At 39.2% G+C, this 26,290-nt stretch overlaps 1 protein-coding gene across 1 annotated transcript in view; it reads right to left on the bottom strand.

Moving 5' to 3' along the window:
- Positions 1-26,290, bottom strand: part of LOC140240604 (ATP-binding cassette sub-family C member 4-like) — a 54,181-nt gene that overhangs the window by 26,206 nt on the left and 1,685 nt on the right. Inside the window, 11 exon segments of the mRNA XM_072320363.1 lie at positions 1,837-2,018; positions 2,530-2,721; positions 6,613-6,702; positions 8,566-8,676; positions 9,214-9,463; positions 11,146-11,271; positions 13,459-13,622; positions 14,599-14,688; positions 20,215-20,430; positions 22,638-22,755; positions 23,643-23,756. Coding sequence (XP_072176464.1) covers positions 1,837-2,018; positions 2,530-2,721; positions 6,613-6,702; positions 8,566-8,676; positions 9,214-9,463; positions 11,146-11,271; positions 13,459-13,622; positions 14,599-14,688; positions 20,215-20,430; positions 22,638-22,755; positions 23,643-23,756 — 1,653 coding nt within the window.

Raw genomic sequence — 26,290 nt, 5'->3', positions numbered from 1 at the left:
TCGAAAAAAAAAGAAAGGAAGGAGATGCAATGTTACACTCTTCATTCATCCTTGTGCCCATGTCGTAACCCGTTGAGGACGGACTGATTTAGCTCTAACATAGACACCTGCATTCTCAGGACTCGTCTTCAATGGGTTAAGCTTAACTTGCCAAGCGTTTTTTATCAGCATTCAGTAATCCATTCAAACTTGACTTCTCTTGTAAAGTTATCAAGTTCACTCAGGTGTAGCAATGTGCCTTGGTCTATTAAAGAAGACCATGGTGGCACAAAAGGGATTATGGAGATTGGGTGATCTCTATTCATGGACAGACATCTGGTGAAGAAAGCACTGCAGTCTGTGAGTCAATTGGTGAACAAAAACACAGTTAGGGCCAAAAAAGAATGCGATCTGCCCACTACCATCACACCTGCAAAAGGACAATACCATCTCAGGCACCCATGCCTAAATACAGCCAGCTACGATTAACCAGTTGAGGATGGGCTGATATTGCTACAACATGCATTTTCCATAGACACCTGCCCAAGTATACTCAGGATTAGTCTTCAAAAATTTAAAAAGCACCAGCAGATATAAATACATGTAGAAATGAAATGGCTATACATGATCCATGCATGATGATTACTTTATTCATCCACCTTCCTTGTCTCCCACGACACAAATTTTTTTGTTTCCCTCATCCAAATACAACAGTATTGATCGAAGAAGAAAAACGCAAATTCTTCAACCCTGTGAACACACAATTATAGTATGCTCTGTGGCATTCTTAGAGAAATGTGGAAAAAATTGTCTGCACTACTGAAAAATCATGCCTGTCTATAATGATGACAAACTGTAATCAATATCAACAGCAGTCATGCAGAAAAATCAATATCATATCACATTTTTTGACGACACAGTTTCTAATACTGTATGTACCCATGCACTTTACAGCAATTATTTTCAAAGCTTTTTTACTGGAAGTTCAGTTGATTCCTTCCAAACCCTGACTGTAAATCTGGCATCCCATTTACGTAAACATTTTGAAGTCAAAGGGGCCTGAGCTTTTGATCTTAGCAGAATCTTCATCAGAGGCAAAATGACACACATCTAGGGAAAGCAATCACATAAATTATATGGACTACATACAACAAGCACAGTCTGAGGAGGGCTAGGGACACAGAACAAAGAAAAGAACTGAGGAGTGAAAGGCAGGGAGCCAAAAGAAGGGGATTAAAGCAAAGGGGGTGGGCAGACAAAAGGCAGAGGTGGGCCAGTGATGATCCCAAGGATAAAAGGGGGCAACCTGTGAAGGATAAAGATGAATAGGGAGGCAACATCAAACAAGATAAGGAACACCATAAGGGTAAAGAAAAGGAAAGGAGTGAAATAGCAACAGCACGACTGAAGGGTGAGGGGGGCCTGAACAAGCAGTAAGCCTGAAGAAAACCTATCAGAAAGTATTCGTTCGGCCATGGGGTCATTCAAGATTGAAATAATCTCCCTCCAACAATAATGCACTAAATGTAACATCACTCCACAGTTTTAAAAGAGAGTTACAGTAATTTTAGAGTTACTAACAGTGAATAGCTCCCTCACCCTTGCTGCACTACAATCTACTTTGTAATTGGTACACTACCAAGATGGATGTACGGCACTTTCGAAAGTTCAGTATGTTCAGTGAGAGACACATAGGACCTACTATTCACATAACCTGTATTCATTCTGCAGATATTTGTAAGGACAGCTAGGACAGCTGTACTAATCAGTAAGGAAAATCAAGCCGGCGGATGTGCCAATCAACAATCACTAATTGGTGACGGTCAGTGAGATTGCGCTTCCCTGCGTCTGACTTACTTCTCAAATATGTGTCTGCTGACCTCACTGTCCACAGCGCTGAGAGGGTCATCCAGGAGGTATATGTCTGCATCGTCGTAGAGGGCTCTGGCCAAGTTGATCCTGGCCTTCTGACCTCCGCTAAGGGTCACGCCCCTTTCGCCTACCATGGTCATGTCACCATCGGGCAGTTGCTTGATGTCCTGGGCCGCAGACAAAAAAGGAACATTGATGGCACTCTCAGGGTGAGCATAGAATTGGCCATTAGACACTGCATGTATGCTTGATGATGAAGAGTTAACTGTTGTGTGACTGGGTGAGTTTTACCCAATATACTCATCATAAACAACAGGATGGTAGTGTTGTAAAATTCATAATTACAGCCTACCAGATATTTGTAAGGTTGGTTAAAATTGATCTTACATGTAGGAATCTAAAGTGGCTTTCTATTACTGGAATTATTTTGTGTTGAGACTCTTGAAAAATCAGTCACTGGAACTGGTGACATCTTATTCATTGCATCTATTCCTTCTAAACAATCTGATGTCTGTAAGCATCCTCACAAAGCTGAAAGGAATACACCCCAAGTCACTATGTGAGTTGGTTTGCCACTTTACCTCTTCAACCTCTGTTTGCAGAGGGCATCTTATTATGTCTTATTACATATTGATGGATACACAAGAATGGTGGTTGAGACTGGGTCAACGCACTAACCGTTGTGAGGGCACAGACCCTAATGATGCTACGGTACTTCCGCTCCACGTAGTCCCTCCCAAACGTGATGTTGTCCCTCACGGTGCCCCCAAAGACCCAGGGCTGCTGGGAGGCGTAGGCGATGCGCCCCTGGGTCTTGATAGACCCACTCAGTGCCGGCAGCTCCTTCAAGACTGCCATTAGCAGGGAGGACTGGAAGTGGGGGGGGGGGGGGGGAGAAAACCAAAACAAACAGAAATTTATTTCAACTTTCAAAAACTTGTCCGATTTCCTTCAGAATCATAATTTAAGATTGAGAACAGGTTTGTATTGTAACAAGCTCCATCTTACTTTATCACACAAAATGCAAATGACTATATGAGTTTTGTACATGTACTGTACAATGTATTTGCCAGTGTACTGAATACAGTCATGTTTAGGCTCAAAATCGAGTGACACAGTATAAGAGATGTACCAAATGAATGCAGCTCATTGGCACAACTCTGCAGGGCTTACAAAACATAACTGTCACTTTGAATGCCAACATTCCTACATCACAGTTTCAGAGACTCCAACCCCAAGCACCTTCTGATCTGGAGATTCTCCCGCCCGAAACTCCTAGCAAACGGGAGACTCCAAGTTGATGTGTGCGAAGCGTGAAGTTCCTAGGATTCTAGATGTTCTCTGGTGCTATCTAAGGCTTATTTTTTCAACATATACAATAGAAATACAATCTGTAAGTAAGAAATCCTTTCCACCGGGAGACACAGAGCCAGGGCGGGAGAAATCAAATCTCAAACGGGAGAACGGGAGATTGTGCAAAAATGGGCTTTCGGCGGGAGATCTCCCGTCGAAAACGGGAGAGTTGGAGTCTCTGCAGTGTCATAGAGATTCTGAGGCTCAATCAGGTAGATTCCTGTGTATTATGTGCATCTCAGTAGGCAAAGTAAAATAATTCCCTAATCAGGGAATGTTCTATATCTGCCTTTAATAGCCACATGTAAAAAGACATGTACATGTAAGTTTCCAGGAAGCTTCCTGCAGAATCACAAAGACTTGGCAGCTCTAAGCTCATTATTTAAGGGGTCCCAAACAAATTAAAGAAAGTCTAACAAGAGGTCCTCATTGCATAATATGGTATTGAAGGTCAATCCTTTTATATAAGGCTCTGTCAATCATCGACAATGGAAGAGACTGCATGGTGCAGTATCAAGTTAACCACTTCATGCCCTTATGTAATGACACCACAAACATACCTAACTTCATGAAGACACCATATAATCCAATCCATTTGACTGGGTGTACTTGTGCAAAATCACATAATATAGAGTACGGTTTCGAGACTCGTCTTTTAATAGTCATTTCATCAGCTCTGACTAATCAAAATCTGCATTGATATGCTAACTTCACTGAGTTTTCCTTAACAGCAATCATCCTGTGTTGATTACATGGTAGCCATGAATGATGGCAGAACAGATCTTTTTTATACCGAGCTTCCTTACATCTGTGGATAACATTACAAGAAGTCTTCTTTGTACTGGTTTGATGGTTACTATGTTTCAACTTTGAAGCCAAACTCATATACAAGAGTAATCTGGACACAATCCTTTTGACTCTCCTGCAGACACTAGTGCTCAATAATTAGTAGCAGGAAAACACAATAACATTTAAAGCCCTTTCCCATTTTGTGGCAATGTTCAACATTACGCTCTTGTATTCTTGTAATTGTGGCACTATACAGTGACATATAGGGTACACTCACAAACAAAAGACTTGAACAAAGGTTAGACTTACAATGTATGAGTAGAAATGCAAGTCATTCACCGGTAAATTGCTTAGGGAAAAAAAAATCGAATTACGACATACACACTTCAAGGATTTTTCATTCTGAAGCTGTCTCTAACGTCGAACAGCTTCTTATCATGGTTTATTTGCTCAGCAAAGAAGAGGAACGTAAACATTACTCACTGTATGTAAGGGACAACTACAGGATTGTTATTGTGGCTGCAACCATAGTTTGCCAATAAGTTGCACCATTTATTATTTACTTTATAGTTGCACAACAAGTTTTATGTACAGTAGGCACAGCATTACAGGGCAACAGTTACTATAGTGGGGCAGATATGTGAAAAAGATGCTCACATCCGGCGGAAAGTATGAAATTTTGCACATAGGGGTAGTTTGGAGCGCTGATTTCAAAAATTGCCGGATCCAAGAGATCTGGCCACGGGGTCGGCAGCCATTTTGAATTCCAATATGGCCGCCGTCAAAGATCCGTATCTTCAGTTCTGAATGACATAAGCCATTGAAATTTGATACATAAAAGCATGGTGTTATGGTGACTTCAATGACAGACTTATTTGATATGTCTGACAGGCTGCACGGCAGCCAATTTGAATTTTCCTACATAGTTGTCAAGTTGGAGTGTTGAAAATCTCTATCTCGGGTTTGAAAATTAGGCTACCTGATCGAGCGCGCGTTTATAACTGATTGAGTGCGCGCTGCTGTATTTACATTGTGACGTCAGTGAAAGGTGCATTATGCTTCATTTTTACTGCACTTTTTGGCATGTCAGTGAATGTTAGTCGTGATGTTTGTCTTCGCAGCCATATTGGAATTCAAAATAGCGGGCATTGCGTTTGCCAGACACATCACATTAGTCCATTCTTTAACTGAGTATGTTAAAATACTTGTTTGCACCTAATATCAGCATCACTCACCACTTAAAACTCGAGATACGGATTTTGAACATTTCGTCGAGGCGGCCTTATTGGAATTCACAATGGCAGCCATTCGATGTTTGTCAGACACTTCAAATTAATCTGTCATCAAATTCAAAATGTCAAAACGATCTTGTGTACCAAATTTTGGTGCCTCAGGTCATTCAGAACTGAAGATAGGGATCTTTACATTTGTTTTGTGATGGCGGCCATATTGGAATTCAAAATGGCGGCCGACCCCGTGGTCAAATCTCTTGGATCCGGCAATTTTTGAAATCAGCTCCCAAAAATACCCCTATATGCCAAATTTCACACTTTCCGCCGGATGTGAGCATCTCAACCAATTTTTGCTACATATCTGCCCCACTACTACTGGAGTGATCTCATTGGTTGGGTGGCACTTGGAAAAACACTTCTTGTGAAAGTAACAGATTCATATCTTCCACTCTTATTCCAGTAAAATCTATTGTCACTGCTAATGTGCACAACCCTATGCAATTGAACAGAATGCAACGTACCAACTTCATTTCGTGAGCCATTTAAATGAGATACTTCCTTGTTCAGCTCCAAATATTAGTTGCTGTCTTTTCTGGAATGTTTGTCTTATTTTTTTCTTTATTACTTTGTTTTATATTGGAGACAGAGGGGTTCAGACAAGCAAAACGTCACACCACATATATCTCTGCAATACGAAGTGGAAACACAACACATGTTTCTTCTCCTTGGGCATTGGATCATATCCTCTGCTAGTCTCAAGATCAAGACCTGAGCTTTTCCATTCTGACAAAACACACACTGGTGGAGTGTGATTCTATCTTTCTATAGTAAAATGATGACTTCAAAAACTTGGACTTCAAAAACTTGGACTTCAAAGTCATTGTGAAGTGTGTGTCTTCCAGAGCAAGACGGCCACAAGATCTTTACAGTTTGGTAATAGCATAATCATACTGAGAATCAGTCAGAATCAGTCAGACTGATTCAATATTGGCATGATTATGTACATATCCGTTTGGAGAGATACCAAAATGCAAACAACAGCAACAACAATCAAGAAGCCAATTCATATCAGCTCATGGGTGCATTCCCAACACAACCTTGCAATTTTTTTTTCTCAGTTTGTTGGGCACCTCACTAACTAACTAGCACGTACCATTCACAAGGGCAAGGCTTACATGAATCATCATTACATCAAAGATGCTTACTGGTATCTCAAATGAAACTAAACATCAACATGCCCAGCTGTTTTACCACAAATGACCTTTTCCCTGCTCATGCGTAAGGTGGAACTACAAACTGGCTTATATCACAAATTGGCAGCTGCAAAGGCAAAAATACATGACACTTGTGGCAAGAAGGAGATGGTATTATGTAAGACAGTCAGTACCTTGCCAGCTCCGACGGGTCCCACGACGGCAAGGAGCTTCTCTTTCTTCACTGTGAATGTTACATCCTTCAGCTGAGTCACTTCCATGTCCTGAAGGAGACAGAGAAAAAGGCAGAAACTTTAGCAAACTAGAAAAACATTTTGAGACCGCAGACCTGCACCAAGCAGCTCATTTCCACCTTTTTCAGCCATACACGCATGCTGAAAAATGCCCACTTTCCCAGTATAGAAGCCTTTTTGTTAACATCTTCAGCTTCCAGCTACATGGTGCCTTGCCCAAGCAGAGCACGCACTTTAGAGCGTGTATGCAAAGCTCAAATACGCGCAGCACGAACTTTCAAGTTCATTGACCCTTTCTGCCAAAAGAACAAAAGTCCTTCACAAATCCATAAAAATTCCCGAATCACTACCAAGATTTAATCACCTGTTCCCTGTACCATTATCAACTTTTCCTGCAAGTTTCATTCAAATCTGTTAACAACTTTTTCAGTTTACTTTGAACACAGCTAAACAAACAAACAAACCAACGCTGATGAAAACATAACCACCTTCCTTGGAGGAGGTAATTACTGCCTCTCTTTAGGAAAAGAGTATACAAATTTGCTGGTAGATAAACTTGTTGTTGTTGTTATTGTTGCTGCTGTTGTTGTTGTTGTTATTGTTGCTGCTGTTGTTGTTGATGGTGCTGCTGTTGTTGCTGCTGCTGTTGCTGCTGCTGTTGCTGCTGCTGTTGTTGTTGCTGCTGCTGCTGCTACTGCTGCTGCTGTTGTTGTTGTTGTTGTCCTTGTTTTTGTTTACTCTTTGTGTGTTACATTCGCACACCTGACCCTGCTGATGGCTTGCCAATTTCACATATTTTGCTCAGGCACACAACCCGCTCACAAATTGATTGATGAATCACAATATGCTATGGTGCATTATAAAGCCTTGTACAGGGTAGTTATAGGCAATCATAAGATTTACATCACAATAAACAAGGCATTTCTGGCACTGATGTTTCTTTAAAAAGTTACATGGCTTTAAAAAAAAAAAAAAAGAAGAAGAAGCTTTTCAACAGCGCTCTTGAGTTGTGGTCTCTAAACAATAAGGCACACAGGGGCTTTACACCATGGCACACAGAGTTACACAAAAGGTACAGTGAAAAACATATGTGACCCGCTACAACAAAAGGATCCTTAAGTCGCTGACGGGTGAGCCGAGAAAATCGAGTTTGAAGTCAGATCACCAAAATCTGTCAAAACGTTCAGATTTCTGTTTTAACATAATTTTGTAGTCTAATGTATCTTCTATCATCTGCCGAAATTTCGAAGCTAAATGATCAAAGGAAAGGCCTGAAAATAGCATTTTTCTGGGCCATGCTTGGCTTGCCCGTCAGCGACTTTAGGATCCTTTTGTTGTAGCAGGTCACATATGTATCAGACAGAATTCTGGTTGAAACTGAGGAAATAAAAGATTGACTCATAGCACATAGTTATGTCTCAAAAGAATAAACATACTTGAGTCACATTTCCTCCTCCCCCTCGTAAACCACTTCCTTCTCCTCATAAAATTCATGCACATGTCTCCCTGCACTCTTCTCTCACATCTACATGGAACATCTACAGTGTATACACTTTCAGACACAAGTTGCACATCCATGAAAATACAAAAGTGTAGTTATGTGATCTATGATCACAACGACTTCTGTATATCAGTACCATATATTCAGTGAGTCTAATTTTTCATGAATCAGGACTTCCCACCGACTTTGTGAGCGGTTGAATTTGGAGTACAGTAATGAATGGACAAATGTATGCTCGCACGTCCTATTTATGTTGTGATCAGAATTGATATTTCTGCATGTTGTTAAATCTGCATGACATAGCACTCGACTTAGCGAAATTCGACAATTTATGTTGCTTAACAAATTAGAAATGAATGCAATTTTATGAAAAAAACATAGAAATATCCTACCTCTTCCCAAGAACATGTGAGATCTTCTGCCACGATTCCATCATCCCGCGCAAGACCTTCACCATTTCTTGCTGCTTGCTCTGGATCCTTTTCTTCCAAGAGGAGATACTTCTACAGGGAGTGGAAAATTCATACAATAAATGGCTACTTTATAATATATGTGCATTTGGCAGAATCAAGAAAAGAAATGGACAATGGAAAAAAAACAACATACACTTGTATCTACAAAAATTAACATTATCCAATAAAAGTATTTCCTTATGTTCCCAGAAGTAGGAAGGTAAATTCTATCATTCAACTTTGAACTCTAAGAACTACAGTAGTAAGTGACAAATACTATGCATTTACTGCATAAAGAAGTTGGTCGACTAAATGGACTAAACTAAACGACACCAATTAACAACACCAACACCAACACCAAAAACCATCACCACCACCACCAACAACAACAACAACAACAACAAACTGCAAGAACAAGATCTGGGCTAGACAGATGGATGGACAACCCAGAGACATCATTAATGCCTAAAGCATCCCTGATGATGGTGGCACAAACATTTGCCACATACATTTCAGCCATATTCCTCATATGTACGTGCCACATGCTTGGCACATGTATCTTTAGCTGTTGTTACTTTGTCCCAATACCTCAATGCGACCAAGGGAAACCAGGCACTCGGAGCGGAACTGGATGGACCGCGGGAACATCCTCATGAAGGAGACGCGCAGGGAGTTGCAGTAGCTGACAATGGCAAAGATACTGGCCGTCCTGATCGTGTCCACCGTCAGGGCGTAGAAGATCACCATGCCAACGTCGAGAAGGCGGTTGCCAAAGAGGCCAAGGGTCACATTGAAGGCCAGTGGGTAGGATGCATTGATTACCTTCTTCACCTCGTTGCTAAAGATATAGAAAAAAAAGAAGAAGCCATTTTCAATTTTATAACTATAGGCCTACTGACATAAACAAAAACGTGATGCCAAACATAGCTTCACTTTAGAACCTATTGTGACCTTCTTATTTTCAACCTTTACTTGTGACATTGAGATGAATCATGCAAATTTGTAACTAACTGAATGATTATCTCTATTCTTCTTCCATATTTGCATCGATACGATCCTTGGGAGAAACTGGAGAGCAATCTATCAGCTGTGATTCGTGGAGAGTTTCTTTAAAACCAGTAATTTTCGAGTGCATGAAATTTTCGTGAATTTCACAAGCCAAGATTTGCAAAATTGAAATGCACATGAAAGTTCTTGTCTATCACTTTCATGAATTCAATGTCAGTGGCAATTTGCGAAAATTTCATGCTGCAAAAAAAACGCTGGCTCCAATTTGCGAACATTTCATGCCCTGAATATTTCAGGTTTCACAGTACTTAAAATACACTGGCTTCATTTCTTCATCAGTTGGCAAAAGAATCACCAAACAGACTGTCCATTAACAGGGATATAAATCTGTTGCCACTCTTTTATTTTGGCATTACGATACTCTCTCTGTGGGACTGTTGGTGTGTGGTATGGTGGTGTGAAATAGACTTGTCATTTTAGGCTTTCTGCACAGGCACACAGATGATTAATCCTCGGAAGTTCCAAGGCACGTTAACCCTATTCTAACTGGGCTATTTGAGACCAAGTTTTTACTGGGGGGGGGGGGGGGGGGGTCAATTTGACCCCCCCTTCAGATCTCGGCCGCCGATCGCGCGATCGCCGCAAAATTTTGCCTGAACATACATAGAGCCGGATGTCAACTACAAGATTACATGGTCATACAATAGAAAAATTTTGATTTCATATTTTTTAATGAATTAATTATGCAAATTAACGCATGAAATCATATTTTCACCTATAACTCCATCAAAAAGACTGAAGGATTATTAAATTTTTGTGTCAGAGTTCCTCAAGACACATCAAACAATTTTCTAGTAAAAAAATAGCGCAATCAAAATTATATTCTTTTGTTTTTTATTGTTTTGTTAATTTCTTATGTATTTTATTGTTTTTTCGATCTTTTGTTTTCTATTGTTTTTTTGCCAAAATTTGTTGGAGGCACTTTTTCAAGCTTATGTACATTAGAATTGATTTATTTCAATGGTTAAAAGTTGAAATAATCTAATTTATATCAATTAAACAAAAAAACACAGTTTGCATTGGATTTGCACACGAAATCATGAATTCGAGCGTTTTTCGGGTTGACATGCATATGCAAAACATTGCATAACTTCAGAACGGTGTACCCGGACGTCGCAAATTTGGTCTCAAAATATGCGGGAGACTCAAATGAAAAAAGTCATGAAACGATGCGGCAAAATCTTTGCGCGTTGCGGAATCATGGCGCGAAACGTCGAGGGGGGGGGGTCAATTTGACCCCCCCCCAGTTAGAATAGGGTTAAAGCTACATACAACTTTCCATGCTTGTATATCAGCATGCTGGTAATTCCCCCAAACTATTATGGTGTAACCCTTTGTGTGCTTCTAGTGCCACTGGACACTCAAGTTCCCATAACATTGTACTAACCAGCCATTTTCAGTCCCCAGCACAGAGAGGCTTACGAAAGGGGGAGCAGAAGGCCATTAACTTACCTCCTGATCTTCTTGATCAGTTCGCCAAACGGCTTCTCCCAGGCATACATCTTAATGACACGCATGGCCGTGATAACCTCGGTCATGACTGCCACCCTCTGGTCCGTGAACGCAGCCGTCTTTCGTCTGGAATCAAAAGAGAAAGAGAATATCATGTTTATGTTTCTCTTCCAGTTCATTCTTGATTTCAAATTGTATACCCTGTATACCCCAATGCAATAACATGTCTTTCACTAATTCCAAGGCATCATCATCTTGTAATATGCAAATGCATATACACTGTATGAAGAAGTTCTAGACTAATGAAGTCGTTTGGTCATTTATTGTTGAATTACTTTTTTTGTCCCTCCATATTATCACATGTATCATCAAAATGTCTGCACAACTTTACAAAATACTGAGTGTATAAATAGGTACACATGGTAACTGTAAATAGTTGTCATTGTTTTTGAGTGGGTTGAGAATGCCAATTCCCTTCAAGGGGATAGAGGAAGAATAAAAGCAGTTCAAGCTCTATGAATGCACTATAGCCTTTAACCTTTGAGTTATTTGGAATTCCATTTCTTCTACCCCCACCCCAATATAACAATGAGATTGCATACCATGTACACAACATTATCTCAGACTTTGGATGAAATGGGTGTGTCTAGAGAGTTTCATATCTGCTTGACAGTAAATGAACTATTTAATCATCAACCCATACCAGGAAACTCCTAGGAATTAACCTTCCTTCGATAACTGTGAAAACAGGTATTTATATGATCAGTCACTGAGCAAACAACCATCTTTATTTGACCATGACTCCCAACCTTATCGTGGTGGAACCCCCACTCTGGATGGTATTTATGACTCAAAGGTCATATATCCTGATTTCAAGGAAATTTACACATTGCCCCGCCTTTTCAGAAAACACACATTAGTACAGGCTATGTCTCTTATTTCACAATAAATAGCATACACACACACACACACACACACACAGACCAGAACACACACGACTGCACAATCACATACCGTCCAGATACATGTAAATGCACAATTATACACTTCCAGGCTACACACACACACACACACACACACACAATAAATGGCAAACAAATATTGCTCTTTCGCCACACATGTATAGGCACACACAGAGACACTACTGATCATACATACACACACATACACACACACACACACACACACACACACACGCACAAAGGATCCACTGCTATGCAGATTAAGAGATTTAGAATCTTAATCCTTGTTCTCTCCACACAGACACACAAACATATGCACACACACACACACACACACGCACGCATGCATACATGTCTATTTTCCTTCATTTGAAGTCTTTCCACACACAGAAATATAATCTTCATTAAACCCTTCATCTCTCCCCGACCCCACCCCTCTCTCCATCTCTTCTGACCCCATCCCACCCCCCCCCCCACCCCCCTCTTCTCTTTTCTCTCTCTGTGTCTAGGCAGTGTGCACTACATCCTTGACAAAGTTAACAACTTAATCTCTACCACCCAGTTACTGGATGTATGCACTACCAAGCATGTTCAAAGATGTTGTTGCTTGTTTGCATAATTGATGGCACTTCCTAAGTCTGTCGAGAAGTCAAATTCTGGTTGTAGGGGCGACCTTCCACTAACAGATGACGAGGCTGGTCTAAATTGACTTCATCCTCCACCTTCTTACCAAAGTGCAATTAAAATATTTCATGAATGTTACAGCATGGAGAAAAATCCTCACCATAGAGTTTGTGTTTTGCAAACTGTTTGGCAGCTGCATGCATTGTCTAAAGTGAACCGTGATGATCTACAATGTTTCTGTGTTCTTCTTATTTCTTTTTATTTGAATGTTTAACTTGTTTAACTGGTTTGAATTTATCTACCCTAACTTTTTTCTCCCCTCTGAATTTTCCTCCTACACTATCTTTTTTCCACCTTCTTTAACCTTTTTCATTTTCCTTTTCTTTTTCAACTTTTCTTGAATGCATTCTGGTATATTGTAATAATATTTCTACTTTTATACAAATACAAAATTGATTGTTGTAATAACAGCTTTCCAAAACCTACCAATTCCATTTGACTATTATCCTGTAACTTTAGACAGCTGACTGACTTTGCAATGATGAAAAACAAACAAACAAACAAACTAAGGTACACAAAATTTTTCTCCTCTAACATCTCCTTCTTTCTACCCTCCATTTTCATTTTGACAAAACTGTCACTAGTTGGCTGGCATTTATCTCTAAACCCTCAATATCTGTTAAATTCTTCTTCCTCCATGAATTGAAAGAGCGAGAGCACCACGTACCTGAGCTGGGTGAAGAGCTTCCCTAGAGCCACGTTGATGGGGATGAGGACGATCATGATGGCGTAGCCCGGCAGACTCCGGTAGCCGATTTCCAGCCAGAGTAGCCAGAGGACCATGCCCGCCTGGACCGGTCCCAGCCACAGGTAGTGTAAGAAGACGTAAAGCTGTGCATACCAAGGACGAGACATCATACCACATTTATAACATTTATATACAGTTGTAAATCGCAATCTTCGCTATTGATGGACAGAATGGTGTTTTCTTTTTCTTCTCTCTCTCTCTCTCTCTCTTTTTAATCAGCACACAATTACATAAGTGGTAACAGTTTATCTTTCACTGAAGAGTTTTTTTGTTTGTTTTTTTATTGTTCCTTCTTCTTTGTTCTCATAATTTGGATTTCATTTTGCTTTCCACATTTAAGGGCAAGTTTTTCTGAATATACCAAATACACACGTGGATTGACTGAATGCAGCAATATTAGCACAACACATCAGTGAAGTTTGAGAAATTTTCTACCTTCTGTTCAAAAGTAATGAATTTTCAAAGTTTTAGTGCTGCCACTGCTGGATGAGGAGACTACAACAGTTCATGATATCATGGTAGGACAACAACATAAAGAAGAATCTGATATAAAGATAATTCCATAAAAATCCATTTTTAAAGAAAAGTACACATTCCTTTGACTTGTGTAAGTACCCTGTTTAGGGTAATATCATTCTCCCTGCTTGCTGAAAGAGGTTAAGTTATCTGGTCTGTAATTATGCCAGAAAATTAAATTTTGTGAAAGGAAAAAACAGCACCTAGGATTGATAAAGCAGAGATATCACCAAAAAAAGCAGCTGATAAAGATGCATGGGCTGGCCATAAAAAAAGCATCACTATAGAGCATGGCTCAACATTAATGGTGGCCTGGGGTCACTAAATATTGATGTCAGGCCACCAAATTTACCTTTCGGTGGCTCGCTTCAAGGGCTACTAAGATTCAAAATGGTATGTTACTTTTGTGGCACTGCATTTTTTTTTTTGAAGGGGTCCCGCCCCACAAAATTTCAGATTTAAAGATTTTAATGGCCCGAACGGGCTGCCAGACAAAGAAGTTTAGTGTCGAGCCCTGTGGAGGTAGGAAAAGTTGTAGGTCACCTGATCAAATCGATTGACATCGTTCGTCATGAGATTGTTGACCTGTCCAGCTGTGGTCATCCGGAGGGATGAATTGTTCAACTTCAGGGTCTGTGGAGGGGAACAAGCGAGAGATACCAATTTGAAAGATTTAAAGGGAAACATTATCAGAATTTGATCAGTACGTACGCATTGATCAGCCAAACGGGCAACATCATTACCAAAGTCAGTAACACCACCCACCCATGTCCCCGATAAGGAAACTTCCTCCTGCTATCAAGGACCTAACACAATAGTGGCTGAGAGTAGTGATTGTAAAAGCACACTTGAAAACAATATGAAAGCAAACTGTCTCACAATGATATAATGTAACCAGGCATATGGAAGTTGACTGACTCCTCGATTGACTTTCATTATTCAAGTTAAATAATATACTGGGCTGAAATACTGAAACACAATGAGAGAAAGTGGATCACGGTACTACAGAATGCTGTGCAAGTATGCCACTACTATCACTGACCTCTCTATACAGCAAGCCAATAGGTATCTTTTAAAGTTTTTTTTAGGGGGTGGAGGATTTAATATCTCACCAATTGGAGCAAAATGTATCATCGGTATTTACCACGAACAAGTGCATAGAAAATTACACTGGAGATAAACTTTGCATCTGCTTCATGATTCATCTCCTTCAGTTATAATAATATTTAAAAAAAAACTCTCATTTTGATTGAAAGATATGATTCTAATAAAGGTAATTCAAATGTTCTCCTGAACACATATTTGGAAATGAGTGGCAATTCAAAGATAACACTGTAAAATGTTTTCACTTTAACACACAAAGGGAAAGACGTGACATTGTACCTGTTTCGTGCTCAGTTTTAAAAGAACTCATCATTGTTGATATATCACTTCATAGTTTCTCAGAAGAAGTTTGTGAATAAAGAAGATAGAAACTGTACATATCACACTGCTGTGATTGTAAGAAGAAAACAGTCGTGTGCAAGACCACTCTTCATTCAGTTCATTTCTGTTCTCATTCAAACTCTTTATGTGCCACATTTGCACACCCAACTTTCACATATTTTGCTCAAATGCATGAACCTGCCCAAACTGATGGATAAATTACCAAATTAAACAGTATAATCAAAGCTTTGCTCGTGATTCTGTTCCTCCTGCATGTAGCTTGCATTGTATGGTGATTAAATGTCAAGCAATGTTCTGCATTGGATTTTGGGGTAAATTCCAACTTTCTGTCATCGTATTGTTTGCAAAAGCCATGCCTGAACAATAATAATAGCTACTGGTCATTTGAAAAAATATATATATTCATAATATGTCATAAAATTTACATCATAGTGAAATATTGGATTTTCTTTTCATTACAACTTTGCTTACTGCATAACCAGCATAACAATACTGATAAAAAGTTACATAGATTCGAGAAACAGAATGTTATCTGAAAGCAAGCTTGCATTTCAGTCTCAGAATAATGTGGCATGCAGAGGTTTGCACTGTGGTGCATAAATAGTTAATCTCTTCACATTTTCACAGGGCTACATATGGTACATGTATTTGAGGTATTTAGTTGTCAACAGGAACTGAGGAGGAAAAACAGGGTCAAACACCACCCAACCTTCGAAAAAACTTTCCAAACTGCTGTTGTAAGAACAGAAGTTGCGCCCCTTCCACAACATTTAAAGATAAAAGAAAAGAAACAAACACATATAATACAATGAAAATTGATGCTTTTTTAGCTGAATTTCGAGGCGGATGATCATGTGACTAAACACGTGCAGCATGTGATCAATCTGTCATGTGATGTAATAAGGCAAACTATGTTGCCAACGCAGCACTACATTTTACAAACATGCCTCTTACGTGCACCTTCCTGCCAGTGAATGTCAGTCAAACTTTCAATATCTGCCAACCGGGCAGACCGACACAAAAAAAAATAAAGTGATTCTGTGTTTCTACTTTCCCAGGTCAGCGCTTTCCCATGGATCAATGAGCACAAGAAATCAGTTCTCTGCAAGTCTAGTCACCTTTTAAACTTCAATCACATTGCAATTACCTTCATATGGAAATGCTACTTTGTTTCACCCGATTTGACCTACAATGCTATGTCTCATTTCAATTAACATTGTCTTTGTTGTGAGGTCAGTTGCTTTGTTTTGTTATGGGTGTTTGTTTCATTCAACCCATTGAGAATGGGCTGATTTTGCTACAACACGCATTTCCCACAGACACTTGCCCAAGTACATTCGGGACTCGTCCTCAACAGGTTAGGGGCAAGGGAGTGAAAATGATACTGAATAACTGAGGAGTAACTTGGCAAGCTACGGTAAGGTAATGCAGTGGGGTGGGGGGAAGGCTTTTAATATGATTTCCCGGAAGCTAACCTCTGCTTGAAGAAAGAATATTATCCAGAAATCATGGCATGAAAACAAACCAAAGTCCTGAATACTTATTTCTGATTGGTTGTGAGACAAGCTCAAAACACATTTACTAAACTATTAGGTCATGAAACAATCTACAAGAGTGATCATGTATACCACACTGTCTCGCAACACAGAATGCTGTGTCACAAAATGCTCACTAAATGGAACATACTCTATATAAAAGTTGATTTTCACTGACCTTCAAAAGGTCACTAACCCTTATCCCCCGCAAGATCCTGATTTTTTTTTTTCCTGTACATACATTTGTAGTCTATGTGCATCAGAGAGCCTTGCGGGGGACGGGTAAATAGCCTTCCCACTTGTCCCATTTCCTGCATTTTTTTTTCCTGACCTAAAATTTTAACTTCCTCCAACTGTGGAAAATTACATGTCTCTTTTGCAGGAGTAACTTCCTCTTAGAAAACTGGTTTCTACATTCTGCAAGCTAATAGTCCCCTCTGATCAAATAATGTACATCAGTCTATCTACTTTGAATATGTTTTCTATTTTCTCCCTCATTCTCTTTCGCTATATACCTACCTACCTTCGTATATCTCATTCCATCTATTTCTACATTTGCATGTCCATCTATGTATCTGTCTATCTATCTCACTATCATCTAATTCTACTCACAGACAGGGGAATAGATTGATAGATAATCATGGTTAGCAAAGTGGTTTCAAAGAATGTCATATGATAACTGTAACTGTAACAGAAATTTGATTTTTCAATTCTTTAACTGAGATCAAATGATTGTTTTACTTTTTTCCATCCATATCTCTCTTTTTTTTCTTACTATTTCAACAAAGAAAACAATCCATATCCTAAAAAAAAAAGTCACTAGCCATTGACTGTATAACTCTGCTTTCTGCCAATGAGATTTATGCTAAGGTTTGAATTTTCTTCAGTTTGTCTCTCTCTAACAAAAGATTTATGCTGCTCACAAATATGATTGCTTTGTTCCATGGCAATCGATGTAAACCAAATGTAATTATGAGGACCAGCATTTAATCATACATGTAGTTAAGATTCCTGCAACTCATAGTCTTTCTCTTCAGACCCTTACTATGCTTTGCTTGAAACCCTGTATGTGCCTAGGCACTTTCTTTCAGCAGTGTTCAGTAATCTATCCAATCTCAGAGACTCCAACCCCAAGCACCTTCTGATCTGGAGATTCTCCCGCCCGAAACCCCTAGCAAACGGGAGACACCAAGTTGATGTGTGCGAAGCGCGAAGTTCCTAGGATTCTAGATGTTCTCTGGTGCTATCTAAGGCTTATTTTTTCAACATACGATAGAAATAAGTAAGAAATCCTTTCCACCGGGAGACACAGAGCCAGGGCGGGAGAAATCAAATCTCAAACGGGAGAACGGGAGATTACGCAAAAATGGGCTTTCGGCAGGAGATCTCCTGTCGAAAACGGGAGAGTTGGAGTCCCTGAATCTAAACCTTGCTGTGCATTCAGCAAGCTCACCTCCCTGCTCTGGTGTAGCAATGTGCCTCTGTCTAACAGGAAGGCTATGGTGACACAATAGGGCTAGGGAGATAAGGTTATCTCAATCTATTCATTGACTACCGGTATATAAGTTCCTAAACCTCTGTGCCAACTGGTAAAATACAGAAAGCACTCCAATGTGTCTGCCAGTCAGTAGACGAAGCACACTAAAGGTTAAAAGAAAAGGCATCTATTCTGAACTGCCATTGTGTTTTCATTCGGCCATTCCGGCCAATCAGTACAGACATTCGTCTCTACTCTCGATGAATAGGGATAATGTAAGTCTCCTTGGGCCTATTGTATTGTAATGACCTTCCCTGGGCAGACTGCTTTCATTGTTCAAATTGATTGGATTAGAGCACTTACCTGACTGCTAAGAGAACATTTCAATGCCAAGATGTAATAGCTTAGCAGCACTAACCCATCAAGGACGGTCTGATTTTGCTACAACACGCATTTCCCATAGACCCCTGCCCAAGTATACTCGGGACTCGTCCTCAACAGGTTAAAGAGATCATATAGTTTTGGTTGAGACCAACATTGTTGTGTATTATCAGGTTTCTAACATTTTTGGTGAGATTATGAGAACCCTTGTATGAAATATGAAAGAGCATGTAATTCTATGAAGAATTCAACATTTATTTCATGAAAATTGGTTTTGAAATGGCTGAGACATCCAAAAAAGAGGGATTCTAATAAAGTGTGGGACCCACACTTTGTTACGATCGCTTTGTTTTACTTTGTTTTTGGATGTTTCAGTCATTCCAAACCTGATTTTCATCAAACAAACTTTGAATTCCTCTTAAAACGGTATGCTCTGTACTATATCATAAGTGTTTTCTTGGTATCTCGCAAAAAGTTAAAAGCCCAATTCTCATCTCCACCAATACTGTACCATCCCTTTAAGGAATGTATTGTCCATGAGCACAGACAGGCTGATAGCCTCTTTCTCCTCTTGCTTCCCCGTCCCCCACCCCCACTTCCTCTAGTGCAATTCGCCACTGACATCAGAAATGCAAACTCTTTCTTCTGAACTGTTAAATTTCATTTGAATTCATTATTTCTTCTCTCAACTTGCATAAGTGGTAAGTCAATTTGTGCGGGAGAATGAATGAGGTTTTATGGAAATGGACTATCTCAATACTTACAGGGGCTTGTTCAGGAGATAAGAGAAGGAATATGCACAAAATGTTTTCACTTTTACTTAACTGCATTGTACAATGAACTGTCATGACACACATGCCACCACTTTCAACCATAACAAGCTCCTCCATCAATAAATGCATGCCAAATTAAATCTATGCCAAAGAAGTATATATTACACACAAAAAAGAAAGAAAGAATAGGGTACCGTTACAACTTTTTGAGAGCAGAGTAGGCTAAACTTTGCATGGGCTTGCCCGAGGCTTCAAAGTGGTGGTAATCTGTGGAAGATGCATCATAATACACATCAAGGAGAAGGTGCTTTAGGAGATTGAAATGAAAGAAAAAGCAATGTGTGCTTGTAAAAACAAGCTAGGAATCCACAATAACATGAGCCAATCACATTGATAGTACTATGAGGAAGATTAAGATAGAGACATGCAAAGAAGAGAGAGAGAAAGAGACAAAGAAAGACACAGAGACAAAGATGGGGGAAAGAGGGAGAGAGAAGGGGTGGGGAAGCAATATCAAGATACCGGTATATACCAACAAACCACTCACCTTCTTGTACATCAGCGTGCACAGCGCCACTCTGGACTGCATCCCCAGCCTCTGGATGCCAAAGAAGTTGACGCCGTGGACGAAGGCCAGGAGGAGGGCGGAGAGGCCCAGCCCCATGGCGTAGAGGTAGGCATCGCGTGTGGAGACGGTGGAATCCACCGAGAAGTACTCCGTCAGCCACTTGAGGAGGAGGGGTTGTATGAGACGCAGGCCTTCCTAGGGCAGCCAGAAAAGGAAGACAGGACCACTCAACTCAGATGGCACTGACAATTCTTCTTGAATACATTCAACCTGTTTCCCACGAAATTCTGATATCTCTCAAGCTTTGTACAGTTTGCAGTGTGTTGAAACTCTCATTTGTTTTTAAAGTTATCTTGCCATTTGCAGTTTTTCTTTGGGGGGAGGGGAGGGGAGGGGATGATAATAACACCACTATCATTTGTTTGGTTAGTATGTGTATAAATGTCAGTGTATTGTGTAATTGTATGTATTGGATTCAGCGGAATAATTGTACCTATGCACGTATAGTATGTTGCATTTAGTGTAAATGTCGTTGTTTTGTCATCTGCTATGCTTGTATGTGCAGGGCCCCCAGGAAGAACAGTACCTGCCTAATGATGGGGCCATCCCGTTGAAATAAGACTGAATAAATAAATATAAGTAAATAAAAACCATTCAAAAAAGGAACCACCATTAAACGATATTCAGCAAAATGGTATCACCACAAAATCTAGCCATTCAAATCTAGCAATCCAAATATACACCCTTCATTCAACACCGTCTAAAGATATACTTTACTCGATACTATAAAAAAAAATAATCACAATCATCAAAAAAAAAAAAAATATATATATATATATCATTTGCACTTTACATGGCTGTCGATGTCACATGCACCACATGTTTTTAATCACAAAGACCTGCTTTCTTGGTGGACGAACAAAAAGTAGAAAGGAACAGCAAAATTTCTCTCCATCATGCCCGAGATACCTACTGAGATGACAGAAGTATTCCATTACAAAGAATCAAATGTTGTGGTGCTGCTTTAAGTTTATGTTTGTTCAAATCTTACTAGACAACATATAGGATTTAAAGCCAAAATGGATACGTTCCCCATACCTAGTGCAATATACAAACTTTTCATACCCAGGACTTTCCATGACCAGTGTGAGAGACAAAAAATCCACTCTACCAATAAACATGCTTGTAACCAGATCCTATACAAATTAGAATAAATTTTTCTGGCAAGTATATAAAAAAAAAAAAATGATTATCAAAATAAAAAAGTAATGTGATACATGTTGATCAGTTCCATGTGTGCATGTTCACAAAAGAGATTAGACTAACAAAATAACAAAAGGACCTTGAATTCTCAAATCACATGCCAGTCACGAACATTGCCGTTTCCTTCCGTAGACCATGGTACCAAACGTTACTTTACATCTGGATAGAGGTAACATGCCAACTAATTGATACCGAGAGATTTTTTTTCTCTCTCTCTCACTCTGACTAAACAACAATGATTATGATGCACATACATGTACTTCAGGTAACCCAAACAATAAAATGTTGCAGTAGCCAATTTTGACACCAATCAATGCAAGAACAATACTTGCAGTAAATTTCTGACTGGTTTCAGGTTTGAAAAGGTTTGAGTTAAAGACCTGGCTTGTAATTGAGACGGGGCAAAACCAGAGCCACTTTCCAATTAGCAAGAACCTGACCATTTTTGGGAGACAAATTAATAAATTTTGTCAGGACAGGTAACATAAAATCAATGCATTCCATCCATATTTTAGTTGGTATGGGATTAACTGAACAGGATTCCCTTCTCAGCTTCAAAGTGAGTAGAGTTTCTACATCCTTTTCTGATAGAGCATTAAACTGAGTAAACCTATCACACTATAGAGCTACAGTAGACTGCAACATGCAGTATCAGATTCCAAAATGTCATTGAGATAAAAATCATCATATGAAATTGACTGAACACCATGTCAAAATTTTGAAATCTCATCAAGAAAATAATCATGTCAGTTATAAATAAATCTACATGAATCTACAGTGGGTGGTATCACAGGAAGCCTAAGGGACATATTCAACAGAGATTAGGCCTAAGTATAATCACTTTCACAATTTTTTCTGATCACCTTTATTTTTATCAATCAAGGCAACATAATGAGGGTTAAGAACCTAATCAATAACATGGTCTTAATATGGATTTGACTGTCCACGTCACATGTAGTACACTTGTACCTCAGCAGGACTATCAGAATGGTTATGTGTGGATGTTTGTGTACCGTTACCCCTACACTAATACGAAAAAAAAACCACACACACAAACACACGCAGACAGACAAATTAACAAATGACAAACCAACAAACAACATACGGAAAATGCATATCGACTCTAAACAATTACTTACCTCCCAGATAAACAGAATGCCATAAAGGCAGTATGTGAGGCCAAATGTTTTGAACATAGCCCTTGTCAGGCTTGCTCGCTTTCCCTTGGCTACATTCGCTTCTTCTTTTTTCCAGTTTCTGAAAAGTTTAAGAAGGAAGAAAAGGAAAATGGTACGAATGTCAGAAAATGTCATCAAGATTGCTCTGGACAATTATACAATAGGTTGATAATCATTTGACTTAAATTTTTCTGTGTTTGATTTTCTCTTTATGAGATCATTTTACAACAATGCCATGTGAGCTGATATTTGAAAAATGCTCTTTCCTCAACAAGTGTTGCAATTAACCTGTTTAAGGGGAGACCTTAATAGCCCTATAATTCAAGTAGTACTTGGATGGTTGTTCTATATCTTTATTGCCTGTGACATATCAATATGATAGGGAAACCAGTAAAATGATAACAGATGAACAGAGGTACATGTAGTACCATATTACAACAACAACAACAACAAAAACAACAAAGAGACAAAGTCCAATGTCTCACATGAAGGCTGATCAAATTGAGTCAGCAATCTGGCAAGAGCAGTGAACAAAGAGTGAGCATTGTGCATAATTACACGAAGCTCTGATTGTCTTCAGAAATGATGCCCTGTTGTATCTACCCTTGCTATTCTCATTCAAACTCTCACAGTGACAATGGAAACACAATATGTAGCTGGCCAGGTTTCATGTATTAAAGATTGAGATCAGAAAATGCAGTATAGAGATACTGCAAGACTGAAGAGTAATGCCTGCAAAGGGAATGGGAAGCATGGATTTTCTGTTTTGTAATTGAACACGCTTAAAGCATTTTCATGTACTTTTTGTTTTACATAATCAAAGTTCCAATCTTCAAACCCTGTTCCTCGCATAAATTTGTATTCCTTTCAGTGCTGTTACATTCATCAAACAACTATCAGTGTGTGGACTTTTCAAATAAAGAACATTGAGATCTGGCACCGTGGTACTTGGTAAAATATGCATACCTCTCTAATCGCCCTCCAAGAGTGTCAGATGAATCTTCCGGAAGACATTCGTAGAGGTCACTGGGTACCACCGTCTTCTTCTTGTATGCTGACTTGAAGATCGGCCGCGCCCAGCTGGAAGTTAAGTGACATAACATTAAAAAATTACAAAGCGCAGCTGCTCAGATTACGAGAACGTCACAGCACTCAACCTTCTGGATTTGTTGCCTTTCATACCTAAATTCTAAAACTTCCGATGCTTTGCTTTTCACTTTGTGAAAGACCTCTGCACCCAAAGGCAACAGCTCTTTATCATAGAACAGGAGACCTTTCCTCCTTGAACATTGGTTTGTCTGGAAGACCACTGAGCAGATCTTATGGGGCACTTGCATTGAGATCACCCAATGTATTCATGAATGTGACATTGTCAAATCTTTATTCAAAGATTCACCTGAAAGCATACTTGTTTCATTTGCCTTTGGCTTCTATATTCATGCCCTGTCTGTCTCTTTCATGTTATATCTTTTTTGAGCTGTTAAAGTAGACAACTTCTTCCTGTACCATAAGCAGCTTTTTTTTCTCTCTTTTTTTTTTTCTTTGTGGTAGAGTTGGAGTATTGTGATTTCACACAAATATTTTCCATCAAAATTATTGAAAAACTAGTTAATCACACTCAGTATGCAGCATTCATAATTTGAAGATCTATGTTTTCATCAATTCTGATTATTCATAATTAAAAAGGGGGTGTCAGAATTGTCTCAACACATTATTTGCCTGTCAACATCACATCCCTTCCTGTCATGCTTGGTCTACACCAGTTATACATTTACTCTACAAACTTACTAATAAATTTGGCAGCATAATAAAATTTATAAGTACATGTCAAGACAGCACCCCCCACCCCCACCCCCATAGATCAAGTGCCTATAAAGCAACTATGTACAGAATTGTACATGAGTGCCTATTATTTTTGCAGAATACTGTAAAATATGATATATTCGCGGCATGAAATTTTCGCGAATTGGAGCCGACAGCCTTTTTCATGGCATGAAATTTTTGCGAATTGCCACTGGCATTCAATGCATGTAGTGTAGACAAAAACTTTCGCATGCATTTTAATTTCGCGAATTGCCACTGGCGTTCAATGCATGTAGTGTAGACAAAAACTTTCGTGTGCATTTTAATTTCGCGAATTTTGGCGCTCGCGAAATTCGCAAAATTAAAATGCACGCGAAAATTTCTCGTTTGACAGTAATCAATATGACTGCATTTAAGATCTATTGCTATTTAATTGTGCACTGAACCACTTCATATATTTTTAGCTCTGTTTGACAGAGCCACGACCTTTGCTGACAGTACGAAGTTTGCAGATAATGTTGTTTGCACCAAATGTTATATCTATAGGCAAACATACACATTGTATCTTTGCATGCATATAAAATCTAACATAAAAACATACCCCTTAATAATAAAACAGTATAATGTGAACTGTTGACAGCCAAGATAGGTGTAGGTGTTGTTCTGGTTAACATGCTCTATTTTCCCATACATAACCAAATGTTATATCTAAAGGCAAACATACACATTGTATCTTTGCATGCATATAAAATCTAACATAAAAACATACCCCTTAATAATAAAAAGTATAATGTGAACTGTTGACAGCCAAGATACGTGTAGGTGTTGTTCTGGTTAACATGCTCTATTTTCCCATATTCCTATAATACATTGTAGATGAATCTGATTTCAGAGCACTGTAATTCATGGCAGCCATAAATGAACCCCATTTAGAAATCATCATTAAAAAAAAAAAAAAAACAGTACCCAAACTGAACTGGGGGGGGGGGGAATTTGATGAAGCTTTTTTGTTTAATATTTTGTCTGTCAAACTGTTAAAAGCTACTGAAATCCTTGCATCTGATTAGCTGAGAACAGATTTGTCTGACAAAATTGTCAGACAAAATGCTTCATGAAATGCCCCTCAGGTCTATACATCCAGTCTTTCTCCTCTGGAGCAAAAAGTGGTGCCACCCAAAATAAAGTCAGACTTGTGGGGACACACCACAGAACCTCAAAGCAGGGCATTGCAAGAGCAAAGATTTTCTCCCCTTGCCCACACTTGGGCATTTTCAGGCAATTCATCTATAATGCATATACTTTTCAAAGGCAATGGCTTCCATTTTTAATAGAAATTTGCCTATAATGGTGATTTCTAGTCACCCCGTATAAGGCTGTGTGACACCCTGCGAAAGATTCGTCAACTCCTTGATCTGATGTTTTGCTGCCCCATGCTATAGCATCATGATTCATGGCATGGCCTGATATTCTGCTCAATCAATTACTTTCAAATACTTCTTTAATTTCAGAATGAATGACAAAATTTATCCACCAAGTTGTAGAAAAGTGTCAGATATTCCACATGTTTTGCCCAACAGAGAATTGTGGTTGTTTACGGTGTACAGGCTTGGCATGTGTGTACAACACCAAGGATGGATACGTATAAAAACCACAATGGCCCGAATTCACGAAGGTGGTACAAACAAAACCATGGTTTAAACCATGGACAAAAACCATGGAGTGCCAAGTGTCGCATGGAATATTTCGTCACAAAATCAGTCATTTCGTCGATGAAATTATTATTTTGTAACAAAATGACAACATTTTGTAAC

Source organism: Diadema setosum, chromosome 17, assembly GCF_964275005.1.
Source record: "Diadema setosum chromosome 17, eeDiaSeto1, whole genome shotgun sequence".
NCBI lineage: Eukaryota > Metazoa > Echinodermata > Echinoidea > Diadematoida > Diadematidae > Diadema > Diadema setosum.
This window is presented reverse-complemented; position numbering and strand designations above follow the sequence as displayed.